Here is a 13,853-nt window from a genome sequence, read left to right on the forward strand (position 1 = left end):
CCTTTCTATTCCCTGTACATGTGTAGTCGCGATCTCCTCCGGCGCAGATACTGGGATCGGTTGGGAGTGTCTTAGCAATGTCCCAGCAACAAGGCAGGTTAGGATGGAGTTTTTTGGCCAGACTTCGGGAGGTACGTAAATGGCTTACACCTATAGAAAGGACATTACTCAACTTTGATGAAAGCTGCACAGTTTGATTTCATCTACATACACCCTTTATCTGCCGAGGCTGTTTTTTTGTTAGAGGTGAACTAATCCCTTTAAGTCAATGGGTTTAGTTCTACTTAATTATAACTGTGATAGAATCCAGAACATAAAAGGACTATACGCCGTTTTCCTGGCAGTCCTTACTGACACATGGATTTTATTATACAAACACCACATAGAAATGTTTCTCACGTTTAACAAACTTGCGCAGATCGGCGCGCTCCTCCAGACGGGTCTGCAAGTTCAGGAACTCCCGGTACCTCCGATTAACAGTGTGATACGCCATTGGCTGCAGGGTGCCCAGCGATTGGCTGTCCAGGGCTGTGTCATACTGCAGGAGAGACGACAGAATGAACAGGCTGCATGTACCAACTTCATCCAAAACGTTTAGTAACATTTTTATCATTAACATGAGAAAATCAGACCATACATTGTGATGAAGGCCTTCCAATTCCTTTTATTTTCTATAAGTTATAAGAATGCAATAAAGTACACATAAAGACCAAGCAATACAGAACCCTTCCGGCCCATTCACACTACTACACTCATTGGGCTAGATTCATAAAGAATTTACGTTGGCGTATCTATTGATACGCCGCGTAAATTCAAAGCTGCGCCGGCGTATCTTTTTTCTGTATTCAGAAAGCAAGATACGCCGAAATTAGGCTAAGATCTGACTGGTGTAAGTCTCTTACGCCGTCGTATCTTAGTTGCATATTTACGCTGGCCGCTAGGTGGCGCTTCCGTCAATTTCAGCGTAGAATATGCAAATGAGCTGGATCCGCCGATTCAGAAACGTACGTGCGTCCGGCGGATTTTTTTTACGTCGTTTGCGTAAGGCTTTTTCCGGCGTAACGTTACTCCTGCTATATGAGGCATGGCCAATATTAAGTATGGACGACGGGACAGCGTCGAATTTTGTGTTGTTTACTTTGTTTGCGCAAGTCGTTCGCGAATAGGGCTTTGCGTAAATTACGCTCCCGTCTAAAGCATTGATGATTTGCGGCGTAATTTCGAGCATGCGCACTTCGTTAGAGACGTCATTTACGTGGGGTCATGTTTTATTTACATAAAACACGCCCACCTCTTCTCAATTTGAATTCGGCGCACTTACGCCGGCAGATTTACACTACCGCAACTTACGAAGCAAGTGCTTTGTGAATACTGCACTTGCCTCTCTAAATTGCGGCGGCGTAGCGTAAATAACATACGCTACGCCCGCACAAACTTACGGCGGGCTACCTGAATCTAGCCCATTATGTGCATTAGTGCATCGCAATGTCATTTGCCGTATATACTCGAGTATAAGCCAAGTTTTTCTGCCCTTTTTTTAGGGCTGAAAATACCCCCTCGGCTTATACCCGAGTCGGTGTACCTTGGGCGTCCATTTTTTAAAACTCGCGGCTTCCTCCTGGTCCCGTTCCGTGATAGGCGTTTGACACTGTGTTCATTCTCGGACTCAGTTTCCTAGCAGACACGGTGTTCAGTGTTCCGCCTATCACAGACCTTCTCTTGTCCGAAAATGAAAGAACGTCCGTGATTGGCGAAACACTGAACACAGTGTCTGCTGGGAAACGGAGTCTGAGAATGAAAGAACGTCTGCGATTGGCTGAACACAGTGTCAAAACGCCTATCATGGAACGGGACGGGACCGCAGCGCAGCCTGTCAAGAATTTCAGGTACACTGCAATGGGCAAAGTGAGGTTGTAATTTTTCCCGCTTACAGTAGCTGCTGCATTCTCATCCTAGGCTTAAAGTTCATGTGTGTGTAAAGGTAGGCGTCCCAATACTTTTGGCAATATAGTGTAATTCAAAGTTTGGACGCTCCCTGTTGAACCAGCGGAGATTTGAACTGTCAACTGGATGACCTCTAGTTTCCTCCGTGCACACCCAATATTTTTGTGAATATAGTGTATGTATGGGCAGGCTGATTGTACCCAAGTTAATCAATCGATCAACTTGGGTACAACCAGCCTGTAGGATTTTATTATACGATTATAGCCACTAGCAATAATCACTGTGGCCCGGATTCACGTAGATCGGCGCATCTTTGAGCGGGCGTAACGTATCCTATTTACGTTACGCCTCCGCAACTTAGACGGGCAAGTGCAGTATTCTCAAAGCACTTGCTCCGTAAGTTGCGGCGGCGTAGCGTAAATAGGCTGGGGTAAGCCCGCCTAATTCAAATGTGGAACAGGGGGGCGTGTTTTATGTAAATGTTATGTGACCCGACGTGATTGACGTTTTTCACACCGCCTGTGGAATTTCCCAGTGTGCATTGCTCCAAAGTACGCCGCAAGGACGTATTGGTTTCGACGTGAATGTAAATGACGTCCAGCCCCATTCACGGACAACTTACGCAAACGTCGCAAATTTTTCAAAATTCAACGCGGGAACGACGTCCATACTTAACATTGGTACGCCACCATATAGCAGGGGTAACTTTACGCCGGTAAAAGCCTAACGTAAACAGCGTATCTGTACTGCGTCGGCCGGGCGTACATTCGTGAATTTGCGTATCTAGCTGATTTACATATTTCTAGGCGTAAATCAGTGTACACGCCCCTAGCGGCCAGCGTAAATATGCAGTTAAGATCCGACGGCGTAAGAGACTTACGCCGGTTGGATCTAATATAAATCTATGCGTAACTGATTCTATGAATCAGGCGCATAGATACGACCGCCCAGACTCAGAGATACGACGGCGTATCTGGAGATACGCCGTCGTATCTCCTTTGAGAATCTGGGCCTGTGTGTTTTCCTAGCAGAGACTGCTCCACCACCCCCAATTTTCTTTCTTGCAACTGGTGGCTGCAGGAACGGAAAATCGCATAATCTATGGGCGTCATTAGAGTTTACACCGCGGTGAAATACATAAAGGGGGCCTCCGTTGGGAGTGTTGCCGTCTATTTCTCTCTAGAGGACAAATGCTCACATGCAGAACACTTCGGAACTGCCTGTCATTGTAGAAACCTCGGCGCTCGGCGCGCCTCTCGTGGATTGCTGATCCCGCGGCCTCGTACCGGGAGAGACCACACACTTTGTATGATAATTACTCTACAGGCCATCGGGGAGATTCCATCAGATCCGCTCAGGGCTGTCTGTGTCACTCTCACATTGTTCTTATTCTAATTAAGTGCCTGGCTGCCTTACACTTGTTCCCTTTGAAGATCCAATCCCCTGTAGGCTTGTGCTGAACCCAATCCAGATCCCCGGCACCATTACCGGACCTTTGAAGTTCCTCTCTACAACAACTTCTCATTAACGTTACATTTCCAAATCATTAAGTCTCGTTTGTCTCGTTCTATTTCTAATAATGACACAATCTTCTCCTGGATGGGAAGGGGGCAGCCGGCGTCAAGTGCGGAGAAAGGAATTCCCGACTGCAAACCTGGATTTAACCCTTCTGCTCCTGAAAGGGCCGGCGATTTACCAGGCCGAGGGTTCTTTCAGACAGGTGGTACCATTCTGACCGCACGCCCTTCTCCACCATTCTGACCGCACGCCCTTCTCCACCATTCTGACCGCACGCCCTTCTCCACCATTCTGACCGCACGCCCTTCTCCACCATTCTGACCGCACGCCCTTCTCCACCATTCAGACCGCACGCCCTATTCCACCATTCAGACCGCACGCCCTATTCCACCATTCTGACCGCACGCCCTTCTCCACCATTCTGACCGCACGCCCATCTCCCCCATTCTGACCGCACGCCCTTCTCCCCCATTCTGACCGCACGCCCTTCTCCCCCATTCTGACCGCACGCCCTTCTTCCGCCATTCTGACCGCATGACCGCACGCCCTTCTCCCCCATTCTGACCACATGACCGCACGCCCTTCTCCCCCATTCTAACCGCACGCCCTTCTCCACCATTCTGACCGCATGCCCTTCTCCCCCATTCTGACCGCACGCCCTTCTCCCCCATTCTGACCGCACGCCCTTCTCCACCATTCTGACCGCACGCCCTTCTCCCCCATTCTGACCGCACGCCCATCTCCCCCATTCTGACCGCACTTCCTTCTCCGCCATTCTGACCGCACGCCCTTCTTCCGCCATTCTGACCGCACGCCCTTCTCCGCCATTCTGACCGCACGCCCTTCTCCGCCATTCTGACCGCACGCCCTTCTCCCCCATTCTGACCGCACGCCCTTCTCCGCCATTCTGACCGCACGCCCTTCTCCGCCATTCTGACCGCACGCCCTTCTCCACCATTCTGACCGCACGCCCTTCTCCACCATTCTGACCGCACGCCCTTCTCCCCCATTCTGACCGCACGCCCTTCTCCACCATTCTGACCGCACGCCCATCTCCCCCATTCTGACCGCACTTCCTTCTCCGCCATTCTGACCGCACGCCCTTCTTCCGCCATTCTGACCGCACGCCCTTCTCCGCCATTCTGACCGCACGCCCTTCTCCGCCATTCTGACCGCACGCCCTTCTCCGCCATTCTGACCGCACGCCCTTCTCCGCCATTCTGACCGCACGCCCTTCTCCGCCATTCTGACCGCACGCCCTTCTCCACCATTCTGACCGCACGCCCTTCTCCACCATTCTGACCGCACGCCCTTCTCCCCCATTCTGACCGCACGCCCTTCTCCACCATTCTGACCGCACGCCCTTCTCCCCCATTCTGACCGCACTCCCTTCTCCCCCATTCTGACCGCACGCCCTTCTCCCCCATTCTGACCGCACGCCCTTCTCCACCATTCTGACCGCACGCCCTTCTCCACCATTCTGACCGCACGCCCTTCTCCACCATTCTGACCGCACGCCCTTCTCCACCATTCTGACCGCACTCCCTTCTCCACCATTCTGACCGCACGCCCTTCTCCACCATTCTGACCGCACGCCCTTCTCCACCATTCTGACCGCACGCCCTTCTCCACCATTCTGACCGCACGCCCTTCTCCCCTATTTGGACCACTCAACCTTCTCCCCCATTCTGACCACACACTCTTCTCCCTCATTCTGACCACTCGCCCTTCTCCCTCATTCTGACCGCACGCCCTTCTCCCCCATTCTGACCGCACGCCCTTCTCCCCCATTCTGACCGCACGCCCTTCTCCACCATTCAGACCGCACGCCCTTCTCCACCATTCAGACCGCACGCCCTATTCCACCATTCTGACCGCACGCCCTTCTCCACCATTCTGACCGCACGCCCTTCTCCACCATTCTGACCGCACGCCCTTCTCCACCATTCTGACCGCACGCCCTTCTCCCCTATTTGGACCACTCAACCTTCTCCCCCATTCTGACCACACGCTCTTCTCCCTCATTCTGACCGCTCGCCCTTCTCCCTCATTCTGACCGCACGCCCTTCTCCCCCATTCTGACCGCACGCCCTTCTCCCCCATTCTGACCGCACGCCCTTCTCCCCCATTCTGACCGCACGCCCTTCTCCCCCATTCTGAGCACACGCCCTTCTCCCCCATTCTGACCACACGCCCTTCTCCCCCATTCTGACCACACGCCCTTCCCAACCATTCTGACCACACGCCCTTCTCCACCATTCTGACCGCACGCCCTTCTCCACCATTCTGACCGCACGCCCTTCTCCACCATTCTCACCGCACGCCCTTCTCCACCATTCTCACCGCACGCCCTTCTCCACCATTCTCACCGCACGCCCTTCTCCCCCATACTGACTGCACGCCCTTCTCCCCTATTCTGACCTCACGCCCTTCTCCCCTATTCTGACCTCACGCCCTTCTCCCCCATTCTGACCGCACGCCCTTCTCCCCCATTCTGACCGCACCTCTTTATTCCCCATTCTGACCGCACGCCCTTCTCCCCCATTCTGACCAGACCTCTTTCTCCCCCATTCTGACCAGACCTCTTTCTCCCCCATTCTGACCGCACGCCCTTCTCCCCTATTTGGACCACTCAACCTTCTCCCCCATTCTGACCGCACGCCCTTCTCCACCATTCTGACCACACGCCCTTCTCCACCATTCTGACCGCACGCCCTTCTCCACTATTCTGACCGCACGCCCTTCTCCCCCATTCTGACCGCACGCCCTTCTCCCCCATTCTGACCGCACGCCCTTCTCCACCATTCTGACCGCACGCCCTTCTCCCCCATTCTGACCAAGTTCTTGTTTCCATTATTCTGACCACTCAGCTGCCTGGCCCATCCTGCAGGTGATGTACTATGAGGTAGTCCTCACCTTGATGGTGTACAGGGTATAGGGGTGTGACCCGGTCCCGCTGTGCTCCCGTGCAGTGATGGTCCCGGTGATTCGCAGGTTCTGGATCAGGACAGGTCCATCGGGGCTGCTGAGGGGTAAGAAGCTGAAGGGATGGATGGGGACAGTGGGGGAAGAAGTGATGAGGGGGGAGGGGGCGGTGGGGGAAGAAGTGATGAGGGGGGAGGGGGCGGTGGGGGAAGAAGTGATGAGAGGGGAGGAGTCCATTGGACTGCTGCAATGTTTGTCGTTGGGCGGAGTCGTGGTGAATTCTGATGAGAGCGCTGAGGACTCGACAAGGATCTCGGGACGGGGTGGTGTCACTGTCGGAAAGGGCGGGCAGCTTTCCTCGGACAAACCACCCATGACCTCATTTTGGGGTGGGGCTCCAGGGCTGTCAGCCGGCGTTAGCGAGTCCAGGCCAAAATCGGATAGGAGATCCTCAGTGGAGTTCATCAGAGGGCGTTCCATTTCCCGCCCAAAATCAGACATGGGAGACTCGGGCTCAGATTCCTCGCACAGGAAAAACGGGCTGCTGGGTTTGGGTGGGTGCAGGTACTGAACGGAGTAACAAGACTCCTCCCCCCCGTCCAGCACCTCCTCCGCCTCCGCCTCCACGCTATCATCGACCTCCAAGCGGGAGACGTGGGAAGATAGAGGAGAAGGCGGCACAAGATGCGGAGCCGCGTCCGGGCTCAGTGGGAGGGTTTTAGGAATGGTGGGAGGAGCCGGACTCTCACATTTCTCCTCCTCCATTTTCAGCAGAGTCTTGTTGAAGATGTTGGTCAGAACAATGTTGATCCAGTCTGGGTCAGACATGCGCCCGACAAGCGGCAGCACCACGTTACAGGCGATGAGCTCCACTACCAAGTGCCTGCCCGTGCGGGTTTCTAGGTGGGGTTTGGGTACCAGCTCCGACAGCAACAGCCCCACCAGCCAGCGGGCGTGGTTCACGTCTTGGGCGGGGCCGGAGAGAGCCGGGTGAACCGGGCTGAGCTCCTGGTAGGCTTCCCAGAGCAGCAACTCCTTCTCCGACTCCTCGCCCACGCCCTCCACCCGGGCCTTCGCCCACTTGTAGCACTGCAGGTGGCACCCCGCCAGGACCAGCAACTTCCTGGTCAGCTGCTCGCGGTCAGCAGAAAGTAGCCGCCTCTTCAGCTCCGCCCCCAGCTCCCACATGACCCCTCTGACCTCATCCTCGAAGGCGGTCTCTGGGCTCAGGCGGCGGTACCAGGATGACACAAAGTCCTGGACGATCTTCTGGATGGTCAGTCGGATCTCCTTGTCCAGCTGTTCCTCGGCGTTGGCGGATCGGGCGCTCCGCTCCAGGGGGACGAAACGTTCCAGGTGGACGGGGGTGGAGCTCCCGAGGATGAACTGAGGGCCCAGCCAGGCCCCCGCCGCCGCCATGATGGCCGAGAAGAGGAGGAGGAGCCATACATTGACCAGCAGGTGGATCAGGATCACCCAAACGATCAGCGCGCCCCCAGCCAGGAACATCCACCCCTTCCGGGGGTCCTTAGGGGGGGCCAACACAACCTCCGGCACGACATCCGCCATCTATAGGGAGGACAGGGAGTCAGGTTACTACAAAGAACCAATCAGATTGCAGAGATAAGGTAAAACATCAACTATAGCCGGGGGCTCCAAACTTTCTAAACAAAGGGCCAGTTTACTGTCCTTCCGATTTTAGGGGGCCGGATGTTGGTGTCAGTGGGAAGAATAGTGCCCCGTCATTGGTGTCAGTGGGAAGAATAGTGTCCCGTCATTGGTATCAGTGGGAGGAATAGTGCCCCATCATTGGTGTCAGTGGGAAGAATAGTGTCCCGTCATTGGTGTCAGTGGGAGGAATAGTGTCCCGTCATTGGTGTCAGTGGGAGGAATAGTGTCCCGTCATTGGTGTCAGTGGGAGGAATAGTGTCCCGTCATTGGTGTCAGTGGGAAGAATAGTGCCCCGTCATTGGTGTCAGTGGGAGGAATAGTGTCCCGTCATTGGTGTCAGTGGGAGGAATAGTGCCCCGTCATTGGTGTCAGTGGGAGGAATAGTGTCCCGTCATTGGTGTCAGTGGGAGGAATAGTGCCCCGTCATTGGTGTCAGTGGGAGGAATAGTGCCCCGTCATTGGTGTCAGTGGGAAGAATAGTGTCCCGTCATTGGCGTCAGTGGGAGGAATAGTGTCCCGTCATTGGTGTCAGTGGGAAGAATAGTGTCCCGTCATTGGTGTCAGTGGGAGGAATAGTGTCCCGTCATTGGTGTCAGTGGGAGGAATAGTGTCCCGTCATTGGTGTCAGTGGGAAGAATAGTGTCCCGTCATTGGTGTCAGTGGGAGGAATAGTGCCCCGTCATTGGTGTCAGTGGGAGGAATAGTGTCCCGTCATTGGTGTCAGTGGGAGGAATAGTGCCCCGTCATTGGTGTCAGTGGGAAGAATAGTGCCCCATCATTGGTATCAGTGGGAGGAATAGTGCCCGTCATTGGTGTCATCGGGAGGAATAGTGCCCCGTCATTGGTGTCAGTGGGAGGAATAGTGCCCGTCATTGGTGTCATCGGGAGGAATAGTGCCCCGTCATTGGTGTCAGTGGGAGGAATAGTGCCCCCTCATTGGTGTCAGTGGGAGGAATAGTGCCCCCTCATTGGTGTCAGTGGGAAGAATAGTGCCCCATCATTGGTGTCAGTGGGAGGAATAGTGCCCCGTCATTGGTGTCATCGGGAGGAATAGTGCCCCGTCATTGGTGTCAGTGGGAAGAATAGTGCCCCATCATTGGTGTCAGTGGGAGGAATAGTGCCCGTCATTGGTGTCATCGGGAGGAATAGTGCCCCGTCATTGGTGTCAGTGGGAGGAATAGTGCCCCCTCATTGGTGTCAGTGGGAGGAATAGTGCCCGTCATTGTGTCATCGGGAGGAATAGTGCCCCATCATTGGTGTCAGTGGGAAGAATAGTGTCCCATCATTGGTGTCAGTGGGAGGAATAGTGACCCATCATTGGTGTCAGTGGGAAGAATAGTGTCCCATCATTGGTGTCAGTGGGAAGAATAGTGTCCCGTCATTGGTGTCAGTGGGAAGAATAGTGTCCCGTCATTGGTGTCAGTGGGAGGAATAGTGTCCCGTCATTGGTGTCAGTGGGAGGAATAGTGTCCCCTCATTGGTGTCAGTGGGAGGAATAGTGCCCGTCATTGGTGTCATCGGGAGGAATAGTGCCCCGTCATTGGTGTCAGTGGGAAGAATAGTGTCCCATCATTGGTGTCAGTGGGAGGAATAGTGCCCCGTCATTGGTGTCAGTGGCAGTGGGAGGAATAGTGCCCCGTCATTGGTGTCAGTAGGAGGAATAGTGTCCCATCATTGGTGTCAGTGGGAGGAATAGTGTCCCGTCATTGGTGTCAGTGGGAAGAATAGTGCCCCATCATTGGTGTCAGTGGGAAGAATAGTGTCCCATCATTGGTGTCAGTGGGAGGAATAGTGCCCCGTCATTGGTGTCAGTGGCAGTGGGAGGAATAGTGCCCCGTCATTGGTGTCAGTAGGAGGAATAGTGTCCCATCATTGGTGTCAGTGGGAGGAATAGTGTCCCCTCATTGGTGTCAGTGGGAGGAATAGTGCCCGTCATTGGTGTCATCGGGAGGAATAGTGCCCCGTCATTGGTGTCAGTGGGAAGAATAGTGTCCCATCATTGGTGTCAGTGGGAGGAATAGTGCCCCGTCATTGGTGTCAGTGGCAGTGGGAGGAATAGTGCCCCGTCATTGGTGTCAGTGGCAGTGGGAGGAATAGTGTCCCATCATTGGTGTCAGTGGGAGGAATAGTGTCCCGTCATTGGTGTCAGTGGGAAGAATAGTGCCCCATCATTGGTGTCAGTGGGAAGAATAGTGTCCCATCATTGGTGTCAGTGGGAGGAATAGTGCCCCGTCATTGGTGTCAGTGGCAGTGGGAGGAATAGTGCCCCGTCATTGGTGTCAGTAGGAGGAATAGTGTCCCATCATTGGTGTCAGTGGGAGGAATAGTGTCCCGTCATTGGTGTCAGTGGGAGGAATAGTGTCCCGTCATTGGTGTCAGTGGGAAGAATAGTGTCCCATCATTGGTGTCAGTGGGAGGAATAGTGCCCCGTCATTGGTGTCAGTAGGAGGAATAGTGTCCCATCATTGGTGTCAGTGGGAGGAATAGTGCCCCGTCATTGGTGTCAGTAGGAGGAATAGTGTCCCATCATTGGTGTCAGTGGGAAGAATAGTGTCCCATCATTGGTGTCAGTGGGAGGAATAGTGCCCCGTCATTGGTGTCAGTGGGAGGAATAGTGCCCCATCATTGGTGTCAGTGGGAAGAATAGTGTCCCATCATTGGTGTCAGTGGGAGGAATAGTGCCCCGTCATTGGTGTCAGTGGCAGTGGGAGGAATAGTGCCCCGTCATTGGTGTCAGTAGGAGGAATAGTGTCCCATCATTGGTGTCAGTGGGAGGAATAGTGTCCCGTCATTGGTGTCAGTGGGAGGAATAGTGTCCCATCATTGGTGTCAGTGGGAGGAATAGTGTCCCGTCATTGGTGTCAGTGGGAGGAATAGTGTCCCATCATTGGTGTCAGTAGGAGGAATAGTGTCCCGTCATTGGTGTCAGTGGGAGGAATAGTGTCCCATCATTGGTGTCAGTGGGAGGAATAGTGTCCCGTCATTGGTGTCAGTGGGAGGAATAGTGTCCCATCATTGGTGTCAGTGGGAGGAATAGTGTCCCGTCATTGGTGTCAGTGGGAGGAATAGTGTCCCATCATTGGTGTCAGTAGGAGGAATAGTGTCCAGTCATTGGGAAGAATTGTGTCCCATCATTGGTGTCAGTGGGAGGAATAGTGTCCCGTCATTGGTGTCAGTGGGAAGAATAGTGCCCCATCATTGGTGTCAGTGGGAGGAATATTCTCAGGCCACAGTTTGGAGACCACTGAACTATAGGTAGAGAAAAGGGGGTGGGGCTTTCCACAGATCACTATGGTAACCAGGGGAACCAATCATGCTGTCTCCGGTGTATGAATAGATCCCATCCCTTTCAGAGAATAATCATTCTGAAAATGCCAGGTGCCTGGCTGCCATGCCAGTCTGGTCCCACCCCCCTCCCCCATGTACATCTGAAGCTGTGCAGTCACTGGCTACACGCTGCTCCCAGGCACATAGGATCAGACCCCGGGGGCAGCCAGGCACTCAGCATTTTCAGGGGGATCACTGACAGACATCCAGCAAGCACTGTGAGTGGAGCGCCCCCTGTGGTGTGTCAGGGAGACAGAGAACTACAAGTCCCAGCACACCCCACCTGTACACCCACACACAGCTCACCTGTCACTGCTGACGTCACATCCCTGTGGGACCGCCCCTCTGGATGTAGCAGGGTGTCTCCCTCCTCATGCTACAGCCGGTGTCCTGCCGAGAGCACCGGTCTCACCTGGCAGAGGGAGGATCCGGGACTCCTTCGGCTGTCACTCTGTGGCTCCGCCCCCGGCCCGCCTCCTTCCGTCACAGCGGTCACGTGATCGCCGGCCATTCCTGATTAGTGCGTCTGCGCCGCTGAACGTGGAAAGCTCTATGCGCAGTATAGAGCGCCGCCCCGAATCTGCACTGACCCCCGGCGGCCGGAGTCCCAAACTGCACCTCTAGTATAATGCTACAGTCCAGTGTAAGTACAATGACGGGACCCGAGTGTTTTCTTTCTCCAGCTGCTCAGAGACGTAGAAAAAAATAAATGTTTAACCCCTTCAACACAATTCACCCCCTTCCTGCCCAGGCCAATTGTCAGCTTTCAGCGCTGTAACATTTTGAACGACAATTGCGCGGTCATGCAGCGCTGTACTCATATGATATTTTTACCATTTCCCCCCCACAAATAGAGCTTTATATTTGATCACCTCAGCATGTTTTATTTTTTTTTTTAACTATAAACAAAAGAAGAGCGACAAGTTTGAAAAAACAAATATTTTTAACTTTTTGCAATAAATATCCCAATGTAAAAAAAAAAAAAAAAATTCCTCAGTTTAGGCCGATACGTATTCTTCTACATATTTTTGTTAAAAGAAATTGCAATTAGCGTTTATCGATTGGTTTGTGGAAACGTTATAGCGCCTACAGAATAGGGGATAGATTTATGGCATTTTTTTTTTTTTTACTAGTAATGGCGGCGATCTGCGATTTTTATCGCGACTGCGACATTATGGCGGACACATCGGACACTTTTGACACTATTTTGGGAGCAGTGACATTTATACAGCGATCAGTGCTATAAAAAATGCACCGATTACTGTGTAAATGTCACTGGCAGGGAAGGGGTTAACCACTAGGGGGGCGACTAAGGGGTTAAATGTGTTACCTAGGGAGTGATTCTAACCATACCTCCCAACTTTTTCAGATGGGAATGAGGGACACCTATCGGCAAACGTATTCAGGCATAGGACACACCCAGGGTTGGACTGGGACAAAAATTTGGCCCTGGACTTCATCCAGACTGGCCCACTTTGACAGTTCTCTCCCACAGCGGCCGGACAACTCCCGCACCCCCCCCCCCCCCGGCCACCCAAGCCCCCTCTCCCCCTTCACTAGCCACTAGTCATTTTACTTTATTAGAGTAGAACGGCTGGTACTGGTACTCTTATAGGCAGTATCAGTGGGGGAGCTAGACATTATTTCTCCCGGGGGAAAAATTAGTTTTGGTGCCCCCCCCCTTATGGGACAAGATTAGGCAGAAGTGAGAAACTCCAAGGCTGCTGTCACTGAAGCCGGCCCACTGAGCCATCGGCCCACCGGGGAAACTCCCTGTAGTCCCAATGGCCAGTCCATCCCTGGACACACCCCTTGCCACGCCCACTTAAAGGAGAATTGTACAAAAATAAAAAAGATTGGTTAAACCCACAAGTGCTTTTTTTTAACACTACTATTCCTTTTGGAATTTACAAATGCAGCAATTTAGAAATCAGATGAAAGGTTTGAAAACACTTTTTGATAGATAAAAAGTGCATTTTATATACAACTCTATAGATCAGACCAAAATGAGGTAGAAAGAGGGACAGAGGGACATTTCTCCAAATCAGGCACAGTCCCTCGAAATCAGGGACAGATGGGAGCTATGATTCTAACTGTAGGGGGGGGTCTGACTTGGGGAAGAGACCGATCGGTGTTTCTCTGTACTGGGAACACACGATCGGTCTCCTCTCCTCTAACAGGAGGTGACTCTGTATGTTTACACACACAGATCTATGGTCCTACTATGTCAGGCAATCACGGGTGCCCGGCGGACATTGCGGCCGCCGATCACGCGTATCGGCTCCCGAGTGACGCAGTGCGCCCCCTAGGAGGCCGGGAAGCGGAGGACGTCATATAACAAAACGTGAGTAGGGAAGCGGTTAACCACTTTAAGACCGGCCCTATTTTTCAAACTTGTTGTTTACAAGTTACAATCAGTTGTTTTTTTGTTTTGTTTTTTCTAGAAAATGACTTAGAACCCTCAAACA

The 13,853-nt window shown here is 53.0% G+C and overlaps 1 protein-coding gene across 1 annotated transcript in view; it reads right to left on the reverse strand.

The window, feature by feature from the left end:
• The window catches only part of SNX19 (sorting nexin 19), a 56,556-nt gene extending 44,679 nt beyond the window's left edge, over positions 1-11,877 (reverse strand). The window contains exons 1-3 of the mRNA XM_040326245.1: positions 11,692-11,877; positions 6,379-7,956; positions 400-538 (exon numbers count right to left, since the gene is read on the reverse strand). Of these exons, the coding sequence (XP_040182179.1) occupies positions 400-538; positions 6,379-7,956 (1,717 nt within the window). The 5' untranslated portion in view covers positions 11,692-11,877. The remainder of the gene's footprint in view (positions 1-399; positions 539-6,378; positions 7,957-11,691) is intronic.
• Positions 11,878-13,853: the final 1,976 nt, after the last annotated feature.

Source organism: Rana temporaria, chromosome 10 (assembly GCF_905171775.1).
Source record: "Rana temporaria chromosome 10, aRanTem1.1, whole genome shotgun sequence".
NCBI lineage: Eukaryota > Metazoa > Chordata > Amphibia > Anura > Ranidae > Rana > Rana temporaria.